The 24,332-nt window shown below is 44.2% G+C and overlaps 1 protein-coding gene across 1 annotated transcript in view; it reads right to left on the bottom strand.

Annotated features, from left to right (window-relative positions):
- LOC311117600 (transcription termination factor 1-like) overlaps positions 1–22,442 on the bottom strand; it is a 38,426-nt gene extending 15,984 nt beyond the window's left edge. Inside the window, exons 1-9 of the mRNA XM_084192538.1 lie at positions 22,386–22,442; positions 16,972–18,011; positions 16,567–16,694; positions 13,398–13,583; positions 13,176–13,257; positions 11,867–11,997; positions 11,552–11,747; positions 7,794–7,886; positions 6,835–6,900 (exon numbers count right to left, since the gene is read on the bottom strand). Of these exons, the coding sequence (XP_084048664.1) occupies positions 6,835–6,900; positions 7,794–7,886; positions 11,552–11,747; positions 11,867–11,997; positions 13,176–13,257; positions 13,398–13,583; positions 16,567–16,694; positions 16,972–17,816 (1,727 nt within the window). The 5' untranslated portion in view covers positions 17,817–18,011; positions 22,386–22,442. The remainder of the gene's footprint in view (positions 1–6,834; positions 6,901–7,793; positions 7,887–11,551; positions 11,748–11,866; positions 11,998–13,175; positions 13,258–13,397; positions 13,584–16,566; positions 16,695–16,971; positions 18,012–22,385) is intronic.
- Between the last annotated feature and the right edge of the window lie 1,890 nt (positions 22,443–24,332).

Below are 24,332 nucleotides of genomic sequence, written 5' to 3'. Positions count from 1 at the left end.
CCTGCCAGGTGCTGTTGTACTCCTCACTCCTAGACGATAAGCTAACATCTAACCCTGCCAGGTGCTGTTGTACTCCACTCCTAGACGATAGCAAACATCTAACCCTGCCAGGTGCTGTTGTACTCCACTCCTAGACGATAGCAAACATCTAACCCTGCCAGGTGCTGTTGTACTCCACTCCTAGACGATAGCAAACATCTAACCCTGCCACGTGCTGTTGTACTCCACTCCTAGACGATAGCAAACATCTAACCCTGCCACGTGCTGTTGTACTCCACTCCTAGACGATAGCAAACATCTAACCCTGCCAGGTGCTGTTGTACTCCTCACTCCTAGACGATAAGCAAACATCTAACCCTGCCACGTGCTGTTGTACTCCTCACTCCTAGACGATAGCAAACATCTAACCCTGCCACGTGCTGTTGTACTCCACTCCTAGACGATAGCAAACATCTAACCCTGCCACGTGCTGTTGTACTCCACTCCTAGACGATAGCAAACATCTAACCCTGCCACGTGCTGTTGTACTCCACTCCTAGACGATAAGCAAACATCTAACCCTGCCACGTGCTGTTGTACTCCACTCCTAGATGATAAGCAAACATCTAACCCTGCCACGTGCTGTTGTACTCCACTCCTAGACGATAGCAAACATCTAACCCTGCCACGTGCTGTTGTACTCCACTCCTAGACGATAGCAAACATCTAACCCTGCCACGTGCTGTTGTACTCCACTCCTAGACGATAGCAAACATCTAACCCTGCCACGTGCTGTTGTACTCCTCACTCCTAGACGATAGCAAACATCTAACCCTGCCACGTGCTGTTGTACTCCACTCCTAGACGATAAGCAAACATCTAACCCTGCCACGTGCTGTTGTACTCCACTCCTAGACGATAGCAAACATCTAACCCTGCCAGGTGCTGTTGTACTCCACTCCTAGACGATAGCAAACATCTAACCCTGCCACGTGCTGTTGTACTCCACTCCTAGACGATAGCAAACATCTAACCCTGCCACGTGCTGTTGTACTCCACTCCTAGACGATAAGCAAACATCTAACCCTGCCACGTGCTGTTGTACTCCACTCCTAGACGATAGCAAACATCTAACCCTGCCAGGTGCTGTTGTACTCCTCACTCCTAGATGATAAGCAAACATCTAACCCTGCCAGGTGCTGTTGTACTCCTCACGCCTAGACGATAGCAAACATCTAACCCTGCCAGGTGCTGTTGTACTCCTCACTCCTAGACGATAGCAAACATCTAACCCTGCCACGTGCTGTTGTACTCCTCACTCCAAGATGATAAGCAAACATCTAACCCTGCCAGGTGCTGTTGTACTCCACTCCTAGACGATAGCAAACATCTAACCCTGCCAGGTGCTGTTGTACTCCTCATTCCTAGACGATAGCAAACATCTAACCCTGCCACGTGCTGTTATACTCCTCACTCCTAGATGATAAGCAAACATCTAACCCTGCCACGTGCTGTTGTACTCCTCACTCCTAGACGATAGCAAACATCTAACCCTGCCACGTGCTGTTGTACTCCACTCCTAGACGATAGCAAACATCTAACCCTGCCACGTGCTGTTGTACTCCTCACTCCTAGACGATAGCAAACATCTAACCCTGCCACGTGCTGTTGTACTCCACTCCTAGACGATAGCAAACATCTAACCCTGCCACGTGCTGTTGTACTCCTCACTCCTAGACGATAGCAAACATCTAACCCTGCCAGGTGCTGTTGTACTCCTCACTCCTAGACGATAGCAAACATCTAACCCTGCCAGGTGCTGTTGTACTCCTCACTCCTAGACGATAGCAAACATCTAACCCTGCCAGGTGCTGTTGTACTCCACTCCTAGACGATAGCAAACATCTAACCCTGCCACGTGCTGTTGTACTCCACTCCTAGACGATAGCTAACATCTAACCCTGCCAGGTGCTGTTGTACTCCTCACTCCTAGACGATAGCAAACATCTAACCCTGCCACGTGCTGTTGTACTCCACTCCTAGATGATAAGCAAACATCTAACCCTGCCACGTGCTGTTGTACTCCTCACTCCTAGACGATAGCAAACATCTAACCCTGCCACGTGCTGTTGTACTCCTCACTCCTAGACGATAGCAAACATCTAACCCTGCCACGTGCTGTTGTACTCCTCACTCCTAGACGATAGCAAACATCTAACCCTGCCACGTGCTGTTGTACTCCACTCCTAGACGATAGCAAACATCTAACCCTGCCACGTGCTGTTGTACTCCACTCCTAGACGATAGCAAACATCTAACCCTGCCACGTGCTGTTGTACTCCACTCCTAGACGATAGCAAACATCTAACCCTGCCAGGTGCTGTTGTACTCCACTCCTAGACGATAGCAAACATCTAACCCTGCCACGTGCTGTTGTACTCCACTCCTAGACGATAGCAAACATCTAACCCTGCCACGTGCTGTTGTACTCCTCACTCCTAGACGATAGCAAACATCTAACCCTGCCAGGTGCTGTTGTACTCCACTCCTAGACGATAGCAAACATCTAACCCTGCCAGGTGCTGTTGTACTCCACTCCTAGACGATAGCAAACATCTAACCCTGCCACGTGCTGTTGTACTCCACTCCTAGACGATAGCAAACATCTAACCCTGCCACGTGCTGTTGTACTCCTCACTCCTAGACGATAGCAAACATCTAACCCTGCCAGGTGCTGTTGTACTCCTCACTCCTAGACGATAGCAAACATCTAACCCTGCCAGGTGCTGTTGTACTCCACTCCTAGACGATAGCAAACATCTAACCCTGCCACGTGCTGTTGTACTCCTCACTCCTAGACGATAGCAAACATCTAACCCTGCCACGTGCTGTTGTACTCCACTCCTAGACGATAGCAAACATCTAACCCTGCCAGGTGCTGTTGTACTCCACTCCTAGACGATAGCAAACATCTAACCCTGCCACGTCCTGTTGTACTCCTCACTCCTAGATGATAAGCAAACATCTAACCCTGCCAGGTGCTGTTGTACTCCTCACTCCTAGACGATAGCAAACATCTAACCCTGCCACGTGCTGTTGTACTCCTCACTCCTAGACGATAGCAAACATCTAACCCTGCCAGGTGCTGTTGTACTCCTCACTCCTAGACGATAGCAAACATCTAACCCTGCCACGTGCTGTTGTACTCCTCACTCCTAGACGATAGCAAACATCTAACCCTGCCAGGTGCTGTTGTACTCCTCACTCCTAGACGATAGCAAACATCTAACCCTGCCACGTGCTGTTGTACTCCACTCCTAGACGATAGCAAACATCTAACCCTGCCAGGTGCTGTTGTACTCCTCACTCCTAGACGATAGCAAACATCTAACCCTGCCACGTGCTGTTGTACTCCACTCCTAGATGATAAGCAAACATCTAACCCTGCCAGGTGCTGTTGTACTCCTCACTCCTAGATGATAAGCAAACATCTAACCCTGCCAGGTGCTGTTGTACTCCTCACTCCTAGACGATAGCAAACATCTAACCCTGCCAGGTGCTGTTGTACTCCTCACTCCTAGACGATAGCAAACATCTAACCCTGCCACGTGCTGTTGTACTCCACTCCTAGACGATAGCAAACATCTAACCCTGCCACGTGCTGTTGTACTCCTCACTCCTAGACGATAGCAAACATCTAACCCTGCCAGGTGCTGTTGTACTCCTCACTCCTAGATGATAAGCAAACATCTAACCCTGCCAGGTGCTGTTGTACTCCTCACTCCTAGATGATAAGCAAACATCTAACCCTGCCAGGTGCTGTTGTACTCCTCACTCCTAGACGATAGCAAACATCTAACCCTGCCACGTGCTGTTGTACTCCTCACTCCTAGACGATAGCAAACATCTAACCCTGCCACGTGCTGTTGTACTCCTCACTCCTAGACGATAAGCAAACATCTAACCCTGCCACGTGCTGTTGTACTCCACTCCTAGACGATAGCAAACATCTAACCCTGCCAGGTGCTGTTGTACTCCACTCCTAGACGATAGCAAACATCTAACCCTGCCAGGTGCTGTTGTACTCCACTCCTAGACGATAGCAAACATCTAACCCTGCCACGTGCTGTTGTACTCCTCACTCCTAGACGATAGCAAACATCTACCCTGCCAGGTGCTGTTGTACTCCTCACTCCTAGACGATAGCAAACATCTAACCCTGCCACGTGCTGTTGTACTCCTCACTCCTAGACGATAGCAAACATCTAACCCTGCCAGGTGCTGTTGTACTCCACTCCTAGACGATAGCAAACATCTAACCCTGCCACGTGCTGTTGTACTCCACTCCTAGACGATAGCAAACATCTAACCCTGCCACGTGCTGTTGTACTCCTCACTCCTAGACGATAGCAAACATCTAACCCTGCCAGGTGCTGTTGTACTCCACTCCTAGACGATAGCAAACATCTAACCCTGCCACGTGCTGTTGTACTCCTCACTCCTAGACGATAGCAAACATCTAACCCTGCCACGTGCTGTTGTACTCCTCACTCCTAGACGATAGCAAACATCTAACCCTGCCACGTGCTGTTGTACTCCACTCCTAGACGATAGCAAACATCTAACCCTGCCACGTGCTGTTGTACTCCTCACTCCTAGACGATAAGCAAACATCTAACCCTGCCAGGTGCTGTTGTACTCCACTCCTAGACGATAAGCAAACATCTAACCCTGCCACGTGCTGTTGTACTCCTCACTCCTAGACGATAGCAAACATCTAACCCTGCCACGTGCTGTTGTACTCCACTCCTAGACGATAGCAAACATCTAACCCTGCCACGTGCTGTTGTACTCCACTCCTAGACGATAGCAAACATCTAACCCTGCCACGTGCTGTTGTACTCCACTCCTAGACGATAGCAAACATCTAACCCTGCCAGGTGCTGTTGTACTCCACTCCTAGACGATAGCAAACATCTAACCCTGCCACGTGCTGTTGTACTCCTCACTCCTAGACGATAGCAAACATCTAACCCTGCCACGTGCTGTTGTACTCCTCACTCCTAGACGATAGCAAACATCTAACCCTGCCACGTGCTGTTGTACTCCACTCCTAGACGATAGCAAACATCTAACCCTGCCACGTGCTGTTGTACTCCTCACTCCTAGACGATAGCAAACATCTAACCCTGCCAGGTGCTGTTGTACTCCACTCCTAGACGATAGCAAACATCTAACCCTGCCAGGTGCTGTTGTACTCCACTCCTAGACGATAGCAAACATCTAACCCTGCCAGGTGCTGTTGTACTCCTCACTCCTAGACGATAGCAAACATCTAACCCTGCCAGGTGCTGTTGTACTCCACTCCTAGACGATAGCAAACATCTAACCCTGCCAGGTGCTGTTGTACTCCACACTCCTAGACGATAGCAAACATCTAACCCTGCCACGTGCTGTTGTACTCCACTCCTAGACGATAGCAAACATCTAACCCTGCCAGGTGCTGTTGTACTCCTCACTCCTAGACGATAGCAAACATCTAACCCTGCCACGTGCTGTTGTACTCCACTCCTAGACGATAGCAAACATCTAACCCTGCCACGTGCTGTTGTACTCCACTCCTAGATGATAAGCAAACATCTAACCCTGCCACGTGCTGTTGTACTCCACTCCTAGACGATAGCAAACATCTAACCCTGCCACGTGCTGTTGTACTCCACTCCTAGACGATAGCAAACATCTAACCCTGCCACGTGCTGTTGTACTCCACTCCTAGACGATAGCAAACATCTAACCCTGCCACGTCCTGTTGTACTCCTCACTCCTAGACGATAGCAAACATCTAACCCTGCCACGTGCTGTTGTACTCCACTCCTAGACGATAGCAAACATCTAACCCTGCCACGTCCTGTTGTACTCCTCACTCCTAGACGATAGCAAACATCTAACCCTGCCACGTGCTGTTGTACTCCACTCCTAGACGATAGCAAACATCTAACCCTGCCACGTGCTGTTGTACTCCACTCCTAGACGATAGCAAACATCTAACCCTGCCACGTGCTGTTGTACTCCACTCCTAGACGATAGCAAACATCTAACCCTGCCACGTGCTGTTGTACTCCACTCCTAGACGATAGCAAACATCTAACCCTGCCACGTGCTGTTGTACTCCACTCCTAGACGATAGCAAACATCTAACCCTGCCACGTGCTGTTGTACTCCACTCCTAGACGATAGCAAACATCTAACCCTGCCAGGTGCTGTTGTACTCCACTCCTAGACGATAAGCAAACATCTAACCCTGCCACGTGCTGTTGTACTCCACTCCTAGACGATAGCAAACATCTAACCCTGCCAGGTGCTGTTGTACTCCACTCCTAGACGATAAGCAAACATCTAACCCTGCCACGTGCTGTTGTACTCTACTCCTAGACGATAGCAAACATCTAACCCTGCCACGTGCTGTTGTACTCCACTCCTAGACGATAGCAAACATCTAACCCTGCCACGTGCTGTTGTACTCCACTCCTAGACGATAGCAAACATCTAACCCTGCCACGTGCTGTTGTACTCCACTCCTAGACGATAGCAAACATCTAACCCTGCCACGTGCTGTTGTACTCCACTCCTAGACGATAGCAAACATCTACAAAGGCTTTGCTTTGTACTGTACAGATCCCCGTTCTTTTGACGATTATTGACCAAGTTAGTATTGAATTACAACATCTCAGTGTTGTATTAAGAAACTTGAGAATCTAAATGTAATATTAACGCAATATAAACCTCTGTCAGTGAATAAAACAAATGCAACATGGTCTAAAACAAAAGTTTAATCTGTGTATAATAACCTCTTACCCAATTGTGTGAGCAATTTCTTCCCAGTCAACATCTGAAGCATCTTCCACCTGCATTGCGTTCAACCTGAAAAGGTCGAAATGACATTGAATCAACATTCGCAAAATAAAAATTGTTGACCATGCCAGTTTCATATGCCATTATACCAAGAACAAGACTACCGTTGGCCCTGTAAATCAGGACTACGCAGAAAGGTAAAGTACATGGCATATACTACTAATATTATTATTACACATTACTAAGTCACTAGACTGGGCTAATAAATCATATTATTACACATTACTAAGTCACTAAACTGGGCTAATAAATCATATTATTACACATTACTAAGTCACTAAACTGGGCTAATAAATCATATTATTACACATTACTAAGTCACTAAACTGGGCTAATAAATCATATTATTACACATTACTAAGTCACTAAACTGGGCTAATAAATCATATTATTACATATTACTAAGTCACTAGACTGGGCTAATAAATCATATTATTACACATTACTAAGTCACTAGACTGGGCTAATAAATCATATTATTACACATTACTAAGTCACTAAACTGGGCTAATAAATCATATTATTACACATTACTAAGTCACTAAACTGGGCTAATAAATCATATTATTACACATTACTAAGTCACTAAACTGGGCTAATAAATCATGTTATTACACATTACTAAGTCACTAAACTGGGCTAATAAATCATATTATTACATATTACTAAGTCACTAGACTGGGCTAATAAATCATATTATTACATATTACTAAGTCACTAGACTGGGCTAATAAATCATATTATTACACATTACTAAGTCACAAGACTGGGCTAATAAATCATATTATTACACATTACTAAGTCACTAAACTGGGCTAATAAATCTTCAAAAGAAAATCAGCTAAACACAAATCTACAATAGCATTTATTGAATGAAAATCATCACAAAACTCAAAACTCACGCTTTGATCAAAACCACTTTGGCCTTTATGGTTTTCACACCTCCACTGAATACTGGTCGTCCATATGTCATTTTGTGTGCCAGAATACCCAACCTGGAAAAGTAGGAGAAAAGATGCAGCCTCCGCCTCAAAAGGTGGACCATGTTCTGAATCTGAACGTTTGTGGAAACAAAACAGGGCTGACATTTTCATGGTGCAAGAATTGTTTAACGTGCAAAAAAACAGTCAACCTAATTATTTAGTTTCCTTAAACAAGGTGAGTTATAAGGAGGCGACTATTTAACTAGAGTTTAGCAAGCAATTCATCTGGGTCAACCCAGAACGGAAATCGTGTTACATATATTAATAATTTCTGATACTTTCCCTGTTTAACATCCGTAACATAGAATCTTAGCAGTCCATCCATTCATTAAAGCCACTGCAACAGTTGCCCTTAAAAAGGTTGACTGGCAAGAGAGACATTTTAGCATATTTGCCAACTGGCTATGGCAGAAGTTTGGCTATGCTTTCAAAAAGTATTCAGACCCCTTGACTTTTTCCCACAAATGTATTTTTTCCCATTGTCAAGCTACACACAATACCCCATAGTGACAAAGCAAAAACAGGTTTTTAGAAATGTTGCAAATGTATAAAAAAAAAAAAAAAAAAAGGAAATATTACATTTACATAAGTATTCAGACCCTTTACTCAGTACTTTGTTTAAGCACCTTTGGCAGCAATTACAGCCTCGAGTCTTCTTGGGTATGAAGCTACAAGCTTGGCACACCTGTATTTGGGGAGTTTCTCCCATTCTTCTCTGCAAATAATTTTATGCTCTGTCAGGTTGGATGGGGAGCATCGCTCAACAGCTATTTTCAGGTCTCTCCAGAGATGTTCGATCGGGTTCAAGTCCGGGCTCTGGCTGGGCCACTCAAGGACATTCAGAGACTTGTCCCGAAGCCACTCCTGCGTTGTCTTGGCTGTGTGCTTAGGTTCGTTGACCTGTTGGAAGGTGAACCTTTGCCCAAGTCTGAGGTCCTGAGCGCTCAGGAGCAGGTTTTCATCAAGGATCTCTCTGTACTTTGCTCCATTCATCTTTCCCTCGATCCTGACTAGTCTCCCAGTCCCTGCCCCTGAAAAACATCCCCACATCATGATGCTGCCGCCACCATGCTTCACCGTAGGGATGGTGCCAGGTTTCCTCCAGACATGACGCTTGGCATTCAGGCCAAAGAGTTCAATCTTGGTTTCATCAGACCAGAGAATCTTGTTTCTCATGGTCTGAGAGTCCTTTAGGTGCCTTTTGGCAAACTCCAAAAGCGGGCTGTCATGTGCCTTTTACTGAGGAGTGGCTTCGGTCTGGCCACTCTACCATAAAGGCCTGATTGGTGGAGTGCTGCAGAGATAGTTGTCCTTCTGGAAGGTTCTCCAATCTCCACAGAGGAACTCTAGAGCTCTGTCAGAGTGACCATTGGGTTCTTGGTCACCTCCCTGACCAAGGCCCTTCTCCCCCGATTGCTCAGTTTGGCCGGGCGGCCAGCTCTAGGAAGAGTCTTGGTGGTTCCAAACTTCTTCCATTTAAGAATGATGGAGGCCGCTGTGTTCTTGGGGTCCTTCAATACTGCAGAAGGTTTTGGGTACCCTTCCCCAGATCTGTGCCTCGACACAATCCTGTCTCGGAGCTCTATGGACAATTCCTTCAACCTCATGGCTTGGTTTTTGCTCTAACGTGCACTGTCAACTGTGGGACCTTATATAGACAGGTGTGTGCCTTTCCAAATCATGTCCAATCAATTGAATTTACCACAGGTGGACTCCAATCAAGTTGTAGAAACATCTCAAGGATGATCAATTGAAACAGGATGCACCTGAGCTCAATTTCAAGTCTCATAGCAAAGGGTCTGAATACTTATGGAAATAAGGTATTTCCGTTTTTTAAAAATACATTTGCTACAATTTATACACCTGTTTTCTCTTTGTCATTATGGGGTATTGTTGGTAGATTGACGATTTTATTTTTATTTAATCCATTTTAGAATCAGGTTGGTGATCAAATACTTACGTCATGCAATAAAATGAAAATTAATTACTTAAAAATCATACAATGTGATTTTCTGGATTTTGGTTTTAGATTCCGTCTCTCACAGTTGAAGTGTACCTATGATAAAAATTACAGACCTCTACATGCTTTGTAATTAGGAAAACCTGCAAAATCGGCAGTGTATCAAATACTTGTTCTCCCCACTGTATATAGCCATGTTATTTTCTACTTCCTGTATATAGCCATGTTATTTTCTACTTCCTGTATATAGCCATGTTATTTTCTACTTCCTGTATATAGCCATGTTATTTTCTACTTCCTGTATATAGCCATGTTATATTCTACTCCCTGTATATAGCCATGTTATTTTCTACTTCCTGTATATAGCCATGTTATTTTCTACTTCCTATATATAGCCATGTTATTTTCTACGCCCTGTATATAGCCATGTTATTTTCTACTTCCTGTATATAGCCATGTTTTTTTCTACTTCCTGTATATAGCCATGTTATTTTCTACTTCCTGTATATAGCCATGTTATTTTCTACTTCCTGTATATAGCCATGTTATTTTCTACTTCCTATATATAGCCATGTTATTTTCTACTTCCTATATATAGCCATGTTATTTTCTACTTCCTGTATATAGCCATGTTATTTTCTACTTCCTGTATATAGCCATGTTATTTTCTACTCATTATTCCTCGTGTCAATATTTTTTATTTGATCTTTAACTCTGCATTGTTGGAAAAGGACCTGTAAGCATTTCACCGTTAGTCTACAAGCATGTGAAAATCAAAATTGAATTTGAAATCTGATTTGCTCGTTATCAAATCCAATGTTATTTGTCACATGCACCGGATTCAACAGGTGTAGACCTTATCGTGAAATGCTTACTTACAAGCCCTTAACCAAAAATGCAGTTCAAGAAAGAGTTTATAATAAAATATTTACTAAATAAACTAAAGTAAAAAACAAAATAAAAAGTAACACAAAAACAATTACATTTTACATTTTAGTCATTTAGCAGACGCTCTTATCCAGAGCCACTTACAGTTAGTGAGTGCATACATTTTCATACTGGCCCCCCGTGGGAATCGAACCCACAACCCTGGCGTTGCAAACACCATGCTCTACCAACTGGGCTACACAGGCTATATACAGGGGGTACCGGTACCGAGTCATTGTGCGGGGGTACAGGTTAATAGAGGTAATATGTACATGTAGGTAGGGGTACAGTGATTACGCATAGATAATAAACAGAGAGTTGCAGCAGTGTTAAAACACGGGGGGGGGAGGGGGGGGGGGTCAATGCAAATAGTCCGGGTGGACCTAGACTTGGCGCTCCGGTACCGCTTGCCGTGCGGTAGCAGAGAGAACAGTCTATGACTTGGGTGACTGGAGTCTTTGACCATTTTTTGGGCCTTCCTCTGACAACGCTGCCCTCGATGGTGCAGCTGTAGAACTTTTTTGAGGATCTGGGGACCCATGCCAAATCTTTTCAGTCTCCTGAGGGGGAATAGGTTTTGTCATGCCCTCTTCACGACTGTCTTGGTGTGTTTGGACCAGTTTGTTGGTGATGTGGACACCAAAGAACTTGAAACTCTGACAAATCCAATAGTCACATTGTTGAAGAAAAGTGAATAATTAAATCACCCTCCCAGATCATAATGAATTTTATGGTAATTTCTGCACTTTCAGTTACCCCTGAAACCCCGTAACCAATGAAAACTACACACCATTTCATTCTACACTGGTCCCGGTGGCGTGTCTTAACCCTCCGGCACACATCTGACCAGGGGATGTGGTTGTACAGCTTGTCTTTCCTGATGGTGGCAGGTCCACTGCCAGGCACTGCCTGTCCCAGCAGGTGGTCTCGAACAGCCTCCATTAGTCTCTTCAGTTCTTCCTCGCTCCAAGAACCTAAGTTTGCGACTGAAAAACACACACCAAACAAAGAGGGAGCATTGTTCAGACAACGCTGGTAACAAATGTCCCAAGGAGAAGTGGATCAAGAGTCATTATATTTCATTCACAAGTTCCTAATGACTTACACATCTGAGAAAAACGCTTCCTAAGGGGCGTTTCGCTTCGGCCAGTCAACTGCGAGATCTTCACCCATTTGTTGCCGTACAACTTCTGCAGTTTTTTCAAAGAGTCAAGTTCATCTTCGCTGAACCTTCGTCTAAGAATTCAAATCAAGTGGTGCAATAAGTCCGTAAATGTTAGCTCAGTATAAAGAGCTTAGTGTCAGAAAAACAGCACAGTCAAGCCCCGTCTTACCTAGCCTTAAAGTAACTAGCCCCGTCTTACCTGCCCTTAAAGTAACTAGCCCCGTCTTACCTAGCCTTAAAGTAACTAGCCCCGTCTTACCTAGCCTTAAAGTAACTAGCCCCGTCTTACCTGCCCTTAAAGTAACTAGCCCCGTCTTACCTGCCCTTAAAGTAACTAGCCCCGTCTTACCTGCCCTTAAAGTAACTAGCCCCGTCTTACCTGCCCTTAAAGTAACCAGCCCCGTCTTACCTAGCCTTAAAGTAACAAGCCCCGTCTTACCTAGCCTTAAAGTAACAAGCCCCGTCTTACCTGCCCTTGAAGTAACAAGCCCCGTCTTACCTAGCCTTAAAGTAACAAGCCCCGTCTTCCCTGACCTTGAAGTAACCAGCCCCGTCTTACCTAGCCTTAAAGTAACTAGCCCCGTCTTACCTAGCCTTAAAGTAACTAGCCCCGTCTTACCTAGCCTTAAAGTAACTAGCCCCGTCTTACCTGCCCTTGAAGTAACCAGCCCAGTCTTACCTAGCCTTAAAGTAACTAGCCCCGTCTTACCTGCCCTTAAAGTAACCAGCCCCGTCTTACCTAGCCTTAAAGTAACTAGCCCCGTCTTACCTGCCCTTGAAGTAACCAGCCCAGTCTTACTTAGCCTTAAAGTAACCAGCCCCGTCTTACCTAGCCTTAACGTAACAAGCCCCGTCTTACCTGCCCTTGAAGTAACCAGCCCCGTCTTACCTAGCCTTAAAGTAACCAGCCCCGTCTTACCTAGCCTTAAAGTAACTAGCCCCGTCTTACCTAGCCTTAAAGTAACTAGCCCCGTCTTACCTAGCCTTAAAGTAACCAGCCCCGTCTTACCTAGCCTTAAAGTAACTAGCCCCGTCTTACCTAGCCTTAAAGTAACTAGCCCCGTCTTACCTAGCCTTAAAGTAACCAGCCCCGTCTTACCTAGCCTTAAAGTAACCAGCCCCGTCTTACCTAGCCTTAAAGTAACCAGCCCCGTCTTACCTAGCCTTAAAGTAACTAGCCCCGTCTTACCTGCCCTTAAAGTAACCAGCCCCGTCTTACCTGCCCTTAAAGTAACCAGCCCCGTCTTACCTGCCCTTGTAGCTGCTGCCATCAAACATTTTCCTCCCACCTCGAGTATAGATCTTATGCCAAGGCCTTGGGATCCCTTCAGCTGGAACACCACAGGTTAGGGAGAAGGGAGATCAGTTCACAGATCACTGTAGACAACGCTAAAGAACAGGGATACAATGTGGGGATGAAGCTTTATCTGACAACAAGTTATCTTATGAACCTGGCTGGAATACACCGCACCTATTCTTTCAGGGAAACTGTGATGACTCTTCAACCTCTGGATATTTCTTGCTTCGTCTTTGAAGCGCTTTGTATGGAAGAGCTTAGAGGCATCCTCAATCCCTGTGAGAGCCAGGAAGTCGTCTATGTTCCTGATGAGTTGTTTGTTCTCCTGTGCACTGAATCGTCCAGTTCGCAGGGAAATGCCTGAGAAAGACAGAAGATTCCACAGAGGCTTAACCTAGGGCTCCAGACTAACATGTTCTCCTGTAACACTGGTGCCCCTAACATGTTCTCCTGTAACACTGGTGCCCCTAACATGTTCTCCTGTAACACTGGTGCCCCTAACATGTTCTCCTGTAACACTGGTGCCCCTAACATGTTCTCCTGGTAACACTGGTGCCCCTAACATGTTCTCCTGTAACACTGGTGCCCCTAACATGTTCTCCTGGTAACACTGGTGCCCCTAACATGTTCTCCTGTAACATTGGTGCCCCTAACATGTTCTCCTGTAACACTGGTGCCCCTAACATGTTCTCCTGTAACACTGGTGCCCCTAACATGTTCTCCTGGTAACACTGGTGCCCCTAACATGTTCTCCTGGTAACACTGGTGCCCCTAACATGTTCTCCTGTAACACTGGTGCCCCTAACATGTTCTCCTGGTAACACTGGTGCCCCTAACATGTTCTCCTGTAACACTGGTGCCCCTAACATGTTCTCCTGGTAACACTGGTGCCCCTAACATGTTCTCCTGTAACACTGGTGCCCCTAACATGTTCTCCTGTAACACTGGTGCCCCTCACATGTTCTCCTGTAACACTGGTACTTTTTCAGTTGGTGGCACCAGCCCATGATTTGGTCACACACCAAGAAAAATGCATGATTCAGGATATTTTGTTATTAGGTGCAACCTAATCCAGTGATGAATTGTGGGTTGACAATTGGGTTATAGTAGTTATATTTTACTGTTAAAATAGGGCTCCAGAAAGTTCTGAATGTTCTTTTTTTCAATAGAGATGAATTTGCCTACATCTCTATGTGATCTAATATCATAGGCACATTTATTTGTGGCTAATTCACCACCCGAGTAAGAGGAAACTCAAAACACATCGTCTCTAAATATAATAGCCACTGCTTTTTGTCCAGCAGCAGGTGACAGGTATAGGGCCAGAGGCTTTCATTACATTACTGTTACCAAATACCTACAAAACCAGGACATTAGGAGTAAAGGTGACTACAGTGGGGAGAACAAGGATTTGATACACTGCTGATTTAGCAGGTTTTCCTAATTACAAAGCATGTAGAGGTCTGTAATTTTTATCATAGGTACACTTCAACTGTGAGAGACGGAATCTAAAACAAAAATCCAGAAAATCACATTGTATGATTTTTAAGTAATTAATTTGCATTTTATTGCATGACATAAGTATTTGATCACCTACCAACCAGTAAGAATTCCGGCTCTCACAGACCTGTTAGTTTTTCTTTAAGAAGCCCTCCTGTTCTCCACTCATTACCAGTATTAACTGCACCTGTTTGAACTTGTTACCTGTATAAAAGACACCTGTCCACACACTCAATCAAACAGACTCCAACCTCTCCACAATGGCCAAGACCAGAGAGCTGTGTAAGGACATCAGGGATAAAATTGTAGACCTGCACAAGGCTGGGATTGGCTACAGGACAATAGGCAAGCAGCTTGGTGAGAAGGCAACAACTGTTGGCACAATTATTAGAAAATGGAAGAAGTTCAAGATGACGGTCAATCACCCTCAGTCTGGGGCTCCATGCAAGATCTCACCTCGTGGGGCATCAATGATCATGAGGAAGGTGAGGGATCAGCCCAGAACTACACGGCAGGACCTGGTCAATGACCTGAAGAGAGCTGGGACCACAGTCTCAAAGAAAACCATTAATAACACACTACGCCGTCATGGATTAAAATCCTGCAGCGCACGCAAGGTCCCCCTGCTCAAGCCAGCGCATGTCCAGGCCCGTCTGAAGTTTGCCAATGACCATCTGGATGATCCAGAGGAGGAATGGGAGAAGGTCATGTGGTCTGATGAGACAAAAATAGAGCTTTTTGGTCTAAACTCCACTCGCGTGTGTTTGGAGGAAGAAGGATGAGTACAACCCCAAGAACACCATCCCAACCGTGAAGCATGGAGGTGGAAACATCATTCTTTGGGGATGCTTTCTGCAAAGGGGACAGGACGACTGCACCGTATTGAGGGGAGGATGGATGGGGCCATGTATCGCGAGATCTTGGCCAACAACCTCCTTCCCTCAGTAAGAGCATTGAAGATGGGTCGTGGCTGGTCTTCCAGCATGACAACGACCCGAAACACACAGCCAGGGCAACTAAGGAGTGGCTCCGTAAGAAGCATCTCAAGGTCCTGGAGTGGCCTAGCCAGTCTCCAGACCTGAACCCAATAGATAATCTTTGGAGGGAGCTGAAAGTCCGTATTGCCCAGCGACAGCCCCGAAACCTGAAGGATCTGGAGAAGGTCTGTATGGAGGAGTGGGCCAAAATCCCTGCTGCAGTGTGTGCAAACCTGGTCAAGACCTACAGGAAACGTATGATCTCTGTAATTGCAAACAAAGGTTTCTGTACCAAATATTAAGTTCTGCTTTTCTGATGTATCAAACACTTATGTCATGCAATAAAATGCAAATTAATTACTTAAAAATCATACAATGTGATTTTTGTTTAGATTCCGTCTCTCACAGTTGAAGTGTACCTATGATAAAAATTACAGACCTCTACATGCTTTGTAAGTAGGAAAACCTGCAAAATCGGCAGTGTATCAAATACTTGTTCTCCCCACTGTCTGTGGATGGTGCAGCTCACACCAATGCAACCAATAAAACATTTAACTCTCACATCCAAGTCTAAAGCTTTACCGTACGCGGACGCCTATAGGGCCGCAAAATGTGACTAAATGGTGTCAGTCTGGAGGCCTGGCATAACCCATTGGGTCTAAATGATAATACATTCAGTCAGCTGAAAAAACAAAAACAAAGAAAAACACTGAATGTGGATTCATGTGTTAAAGGGGGAGAAAATCACATTTTCCTTTTTTTCAGAATTGAATCAAATTTCTCAAACATCTCTCAACACAGTAACATGTTACATAACATTGCTTCCATGTGGACATGTTCGCTACATCACGCTGTGATAAACGTACCTTGTCTTCGGAATTCCTTGAATCGATCAAGATCATACTTTATCATCACTCTGATCCTCCAAGCAGCCTGAGACTCAACATTGGGAATAAACTCTTTGAGCTCATTCATAGCATTCCATTCTTTCTCACTGTAACATAGGGAGGGGAGAACATCTAAATAACATAATATCTAAATCTAAAACATGTGTTTTGAAACCTCTGAGTAGACAGAGCAGGACAGGAATGCTTCCTCTCTGCACAGGAAGAGGTTTCAGATTCAACTCTGGTACACCGCACAATGATTCACAAAAGGTCTGGTTTTCCTGCGGTCAATGGTTATGTTCACTACCACCAATAAGAGAAATCACTCTTCAAAATATGCTAGATTCACCCTTAAACGAGTGTCCGAGGTTCCTTTCTACTGACCTTAGGAGTTTCTCCTTTAGGATGCGTCTGCGGTGTTGGATCCTTGTCTCAACCATGGTTGTATGGGGGCCATCCTCCCCTGTCTCAGGTTCTGGTCCAGCATCAGGTGTCCCGTTATCAGACGTCGAGGGCACACGGTCCATTCCCGTGTCGGACTCTCTGCAGCGTTTTCTCTTTTTCCTCCCGCTGCCCTCTACAGCAGCAGACCCTCCGTCCGGTTGTGTTGTCAGCCTCATTGTCTTCCATTTTCTCTCAGCTCCATTTCTCTGAAGCTCCGTTTCATCTGGACAAACGTTCAGTTGAATCTCTCCAATTTTTTCCTTTTTTCGTTTCCTCTTCTCCTTTACATTGTTCTGTTGCTCCGTTACCACATTTTCACCTCCCTCAACCGTGTCAGTGTATAGTTCTATGATTTCAGGATCATCTGCTAATCTTAAAACTGTGTGACGGCTTTCCGCTCCCTCTCCAAGCTCCGTTCGTCTGTTCTTGTGCTTCTTCTTACTCCTTCTGGCCTCCTCTGGCACTCTTACATCCGAGACATCTACTGCAGACGCTGAGAGGCCACTGTCCATCCCGTCTTCTGTCCGTCTGTCATTATGGTGTGTCTTTTTCCTCCAGCTACTCATCGCCTCCTCAGCAACAGTCGTTCCATCGTCTCGTTGTGTTTGAAGATCGTTTGACTTTTTCTTCGTTTTCCCTTCAGTTCGTTTTTCCATTTCAGCTTGAACATTCACGCGCTTCTCTTTCTTCTTTTGCTTTTTACATTTCTTCCTCTCGTTGTCCACCATTTCCAACTCCGTCACGGTTTGCTCTTTGTGTTCAGGTTCAGGTAGATCCTTCTCCATTTGATCATCCTTAACGGCAGGTTCTTCCTGTTCTTTAGTCTCTCTCCTCTTCTTTTGGACTGTACCACTGATGAGAATAGTTCAATAAAAGAGGGGACGTTGGAAACATCAAGCAGTAAGGGAATCTCACTCTCCCCGTTCTGCGGGTGTTGTCGTCCCGAACATGGTGGAAGCTGCATAACCCATTTGCTCCATCTATAACACAAAGACAATATCAATGTTTTTCCTGCAGGCAGACTGGAGCTTCGATGTCAAATAAAATTATCAAAAACTACTGATTTCGGCACCCAAAGAATAGCCCGCGATTACACAGGACATTGTTCTAATGTATGTTCATTTGAAAACACACACGCCTGAGCAATGGAGCAAACGGAGCAGTTGTATCCCCACTTTCAAAATAGGGGTGCATACATATGTTTTTGTACCCCCACTTTTCTAAGAGAAAATGATCCGTTGGGTAATTTGTCATGTTCAGTGATTAGTAATGTTTTGAGTCTGTATTAAAATAGATATTGTCCACTTTATCTATGTAAATAATTAACAGATTGCATTTTAGCACCACCTCCCCGTCTCCTCAATATGAATGGTTATGCCCATTGGAAGGTTTTGCTACCCTCCCGCCCACCACTGTTTTGAACAGATTGGATTATACTATTTAGAACGAGCAGCCAGCTCATGAACGAACAAGTGCATCAGGGAGAACAGTCGTCACTAGTTACCACAGCTACAAAGTCATAAAGGATGCCTATTCTTACAATGTGATTTTAAACCCTAACATGAACCACACTGCTAAGCCTTAGCCTAACCCTAACATGAACCACACTGCTATGCCTAACCCTAACATGAACCACACTGCTAAGCCTTAGCCTAACCCTAACATGAACCACACTGCTAAGCCTTAGCCTAACCCTAACATTAACCACACTGCTAAGCCTTAGCCTAACCCTAACATGAACCACACTGCTAAGCCTAACCCTAACATTAACCACACTGCTAAGCCTTAGCCTAACCCTAACATGTACCACACTGTTAAGCCTTAGCCTAACATGAACCACACTGCTAAGCCTTAGCCTAACCCTAACATTAACCACACTGCTAAGCCTTAGACTAACCCTAATATTAACCACACTGCTAAGCCTTAGCCTAACCCTAACATTAACCACACTGCTAAGCCTTAGACTAACCCTAATATTAACCACACTGCTAAGCCTTAGCCTAACCCTAACATTAACCACACTGCTAAGCCTTAGCCTAACATGAACCACACTGCTAAGCCTTAGCCTAACCCTAACATGAACCACACTGCTAAGCCTTAGCCTAACCTTAAATTAAGAAGAATATTTTTTATATATATATTGACTTAGTGGCTGTGGTAACTAGCGTAAACCCGGGAGAACACAACAAGCACGGATGCAATAAGTGAAAACACATTGTCTAACTGGGGATAGCTAGCTAACATAATGTCACAAAACATGATGCGCTAGCCAGGTAACCTTCATTCTGAAATACATTCATATTTCCGAGTTAGTCAGATATTAGTTTAGAAAGACTTGAAATTGGCATGGGAGCTAACTAGCTTGCAAGCTACCAGCTAGCTTCTTATTTGACAAAAAAATACAAAATAAAATAAAAATCGACCAAACTATTTCTCAAAATTACAGTAGCTGGCTAATTAATTTGATCATGCTTTGTGATACACCTGGTTTTATGCTGTTTTATTAGTCTTATTTTTTAAAAAAATAAAAAATATATATATATATATTGAGAGGAGACTAGAGCAGACAAGTTTGAAACATTTTCATGTCGGAGGTAGGGATGGCTATGGGTCTCGACGGACGTCAACTCGATCTTTAACCAGAGATCACAAAAAACGAATTGGTGGAATGTACTTTGTGGCTGCCCGAATGGGCAAGTGACATTTTGTCATGAAATATATTGACAGTTTGTCGTCTTTTGACGGTAATTTGCTTTGACTCTACTGTTCCATTTGCGGGGCAAAACAAAAAAGAAACCAAGCCAAGCATCACGCAGTTCCTCTCCCTGTGTTCCACACTCAATTGTGTTCTGACCGCTCCCGGTACAAACGTGTCCTGAGTGCGCACACAAGTTCCCATTTGGCCTACGTAAATAAATGCCTATAAATATGTACAGTGCATTCAGAAAGTATTCAGACCCTTTTACTTTTTCCACATTTTGTTACGTTACAGACTTATTCTAAAATTTATGAAATTATATTTTCCCTCAATCTACCAACAATACCCCATAATGACAAAGAGAAAACAGGTGTATAAATTGTAGCAAATGTATTTTTAAAAAACGGAAATACCTAATTTATATAAAGACCCTTTGCTATGAGACTTGAAATTGAGCTCAGGTGCATCCTGTTTCCATTGATCATCCTTGAGATGTTTCTACAACTTGATTGGAGTCCACCTGTGGTAAATTCAATTGATTGGACATGATTTGGAAAGGCACACACCTGTCTATTTAAGGTCCCACAGCTGACAGTGCATGTCAGAGCAAAAACCAAGCCATGAGGTTGAAGGAATTGTCTGCAGAGCTCTGAGACAGGATTGCGTCGAGACACAGATCTGGGGAAGAGTACCTAAAAAAATTCTGCAGCATTGAAGGTCCCCAAAAACACAGTGGCCTCCATCGTTCTTAAATGGAAGAAGTTTGGAACCACCAAGACTCAAACTGAGCAATCGGGGGAGAAAGGCCTTTGTCAGGGAGGTGACCAAGAACCCGATGGTCAGTCTGACAGAGCTCCAGAGTTCCTCTGTGGCGATGGGAGAACCTTCCAGAAGGACAACCATCTCTGGCCTTTATGATATAGTGGCCGGTCAGAAGCCACTCCTCAGTAAAAGGCACATGACAATCCGCTTGGAGTTTGCCAAAAGGCACCTAAAGGACTCTCAGACCATGAGAAACAATTATCTGGTCTGATGAAACCAAGATTTAACTCTTTGGCCTGAATGCCAAGCGTCACGTCTGGAGGAAACCTGGCACCATCCCTACAGTGAAGCATGGTGGTGGCAGCATCATGCTGTGGGAATGTTTTTCAGGGGCAGGGACTGGGAGACTAGTCAGGATCGAGAGGGAAAGATGAATGGAGCAAAGTACTGAGAGATCCTTGATGAAATCCTGCTCCTGAGCGCTCAGGACCTCAGACCGGAGCCAAGGTTCACCTTCCAACAGGACAACGACCCTAAGCACACAGCCAAAACAACGCAGGAGTGGCTTCGGGACAAGTCTCTGAATGTCCTTGAGTGGCCCAGCCAGAGCCCGGAATTGAACATCTCTGGAGAGACCTAAAAATAGCTGTGCAGCGACGCTCCCCATCCAACCTGACAGAGCTTGAGAGGATCTGCAGAGAAGAATGGGAGAAACTCCCCAAATACAGGTGTGCCAAGCTTGTAGCGTCATACCCAAGAAGACTCAAGGCTGTAATCGCTGCCAAAGGTGCTTCAACAAAGTACTGAGTAAAGGGTCTGAATACTTACGTAAATGTGATCCGTTTTTAAAATGTAATACATTTGCAAAAATTTCTAAAAAAATAGTTTTTGCTTTCTCATTATGGGGTATTGTGTGTAGATTGATGAGGGATAAAAAAAAAAAATCCATTTTAGAATAAGGCTGTAATGTAACAAAATGTGGAAAAAGTCAAGGGGTCTGAATACTTTCCAAATGCACTGTATCTAACTGATGGGATACACATTTACGTCATTTAGCAGACGCTCTTATCCAGAGCAGCTTACAGGAGCAATTAGGGTTAAGTGCCTTGCTCAAGGGCACATCGACAGATTTTTCACCTAGTCGGCTCGGGGATTAGAACCAGCGACCTTTCGGTTACTGGCACAACGCTCTTAACCACTAAGCTACCTGCCGCCCTTTCCAACAAGCTACATTCCTTGCCAAATGACATCAGTTTTATGACATTCAAAATTGACTGGTTGTTTGAAATATATGTTCCAACAACGAGCTGCAGTTTTGGCTACTTTAGAATTGGTAACCCCCCCTAATCTTGTTTCTGGAAATATGCAAAAACAGTTTTTTTTGGGGGGGGGGGGGGGGTTACAGCCTCGCAATTAGGACTTGTTATCTGTAATGGTTATGATAAAGTAGGCATGTTGCCCACTGTTGGCATATAGATAAATGCATAAATGTTTTCTGGACATGTGTTCTAAAAATATTTTTTCATTCTGAAGAAAGTGTAGAATTGCAGAATTTGGTTACATAAAAAATAAATAAAAAGGATTAATACATTATTATTATTTTTGCACCCCCACTTTTGAGACGAATTCTGGCGCCCATGCACACACGTTCACTAACACTTGTTCGCACATGCACAAACACACAGCCACGTGTGATCAGGATAACTAACTAACTAGCTAGCAGAGGAGTTACCTAGCAGAGGAGTTAGCTAGCAGAGGAGTTACCTAGCTAGCTGGCCTGGTTGGCTACACGTGATAGTTCATCCGAAGACTCTAGCTTGCTAGCGAACACAAGTGCTGGCTAAATAAGTAAATCCGAGATAAAACACATACAGAAAAACAAACAAGCACACACCTGATTGAACCGGAAAATAAACTAAGTTTCACTCCGTAGCCTTCTTCTGTTTGATGTACTAGCGGGTGGCGAGTCCATCAACAAATCACAGCGCCCCCATGTGGATGGGGTTTTACCACAGCGTACAGTCAGACCCACCAGTAATAATATAAATGAACGACTACAATGTGAGGAAAGAAATAGGGTGATCTAGGATGATCATGTATTGCATGAACTGAATTGATAGACAACAAATTGTAAAACAGGCGACTCCTGACAACTGCAGTGGCTTGGGACTGATGTGACAGCGTGCACTGAACCAGAGAATGCAGCCATCAGGAAACAGAATGTTATTGAATTGAGACCGAAAAACAGAGTTTGCACTAATATAAAGTGTGCTTATCAGGAGTCAACTGTAAATCATTCCTTCCCAAAAGATTCAAACAATAATATGAATGAGCAGCATTAGGTCAAAATGAATTAACTACACTGAACAAAAATATAAAGGTAACATGTAAAGTGTTGGTCCCACGTTTCATGAGCTGAAATAAAAGATCCCAGAAATGTTCCATTATGCACAAAAAGCTTATTTCTCTAAAATGTTGTGCACAAATTTGTTTACATTCCTGTTAGTGAGCATTTCACCTTTGCCAAGATAATCCATCCACCTGACAGGTGTGGCATATCAAGAAGCTGATTAAACGGCATGATCGTTACACAGGTGCACCTTGTGCTGGGGACAATAAAAGGCCACTCTAAAATGTGCATTTTTGTCACATAACACAATGCCACAGATGTCTCAAGTTTTGAGGGAGGGTGCAATTGGCATGCTGACTGCAGGAATGTCCACCGTAGCTGTTGCCAGAGAATTGAATGTTAATTTCTCTACCATAAGTCGCATCCAACGTTGTTTTTTGAGAATTTGGCAGTACGTCCAACCGGCCTCACAACCGCAGACCATGTGTATGGCGTTGTGTGGACGAGCGGTTTGCTGATGTCAACATTGTGAACAGAGTGCCCCATGGTGGCGGTGGGGTTATGGTATGGGCAGGCATAATCTACGGACAACGAACGCAATTGCATTTTATCGATGGCAATTTGAATGCACAAAAATAACGTGACGAGATCCTGAGACCCATTTTTTAATTAATGTATCTGTATTATATTATTATTATATTATGCATATCTGTATTCCCAGTCACGTGAAATCCATAGATTAGGGCCTAATTTATTTATTTCAATTGACTGATTTCCTCATATGAACTGTAACTCGGTAAAATCAAGATTTTTATTTTTACATGTAGGCGTTTATATTTTTGTTCTTGGACAAATTGATGGAGATATTTTCTGCAAACATGTTTTAATCTATCAACAACATCAGTCAGTGCCTTCTCCTATTACCCTTGGAGACATTCCAAAACAACACCATTTATAATTATTGTTTCTAATGATGTGAAAACATCACAAGACTTTGAACAGCAGACCTGCTGATTCCCATAATGCTCTGTACCGTTTGATCATTACATCATCTTTCAAATTAAATAAAAACATGTATTTACATAAAACACTTTACAAAAGTAAATCCATCACACATCAATTTATTTGAAACCCACAGCATGAATGACCTACAGTTCCTTGAACCTCATGCCTACTGTAAAATATGGTGGTGAATATTTTATGTTATGGGGTTGTTTTGCTTTCATTGGTCCCGGGGCTCTTGTTAAGGTCAACGGAATCATGAACTCTACCAGGACATTTTAGCCAAAAACCTGGTTGCTTCTGCCAGGAGGCTGAAACTTGACCGCAAGTGGATCTTCCAGCAAGACAATAGCTAGGTTTCCATCCAATTGGCGAACAGATTTGAATGCTAATATTCTAAAATCTGCATAAAAACAATATGCGTGTTGCCATCAAATTGACTTGCTGATAAAAGTCTGTGCGTGATTACGTAGTGCACATAAAAATAAC

The sequence above is a fragment of the Coregonus lavaretus genome (genome assembly GCF_964263955.1).
Source record: "Coregonus lavaretus genome assembly, contig: HAP1_SCAFFOLD_967, whole genome shotgun sequence".
NCBI lineage: Eukaryota > Metazoa > Chordata > Actinopteri > Salmoniformes > Salmonidae > Coregonus > Coregonus lavaretus.
The sequence above is the reverse complement of the archived record's forward strand: the minus strand, read 5'-3'. Positions and strand labels throughout refer to the sequence as shown.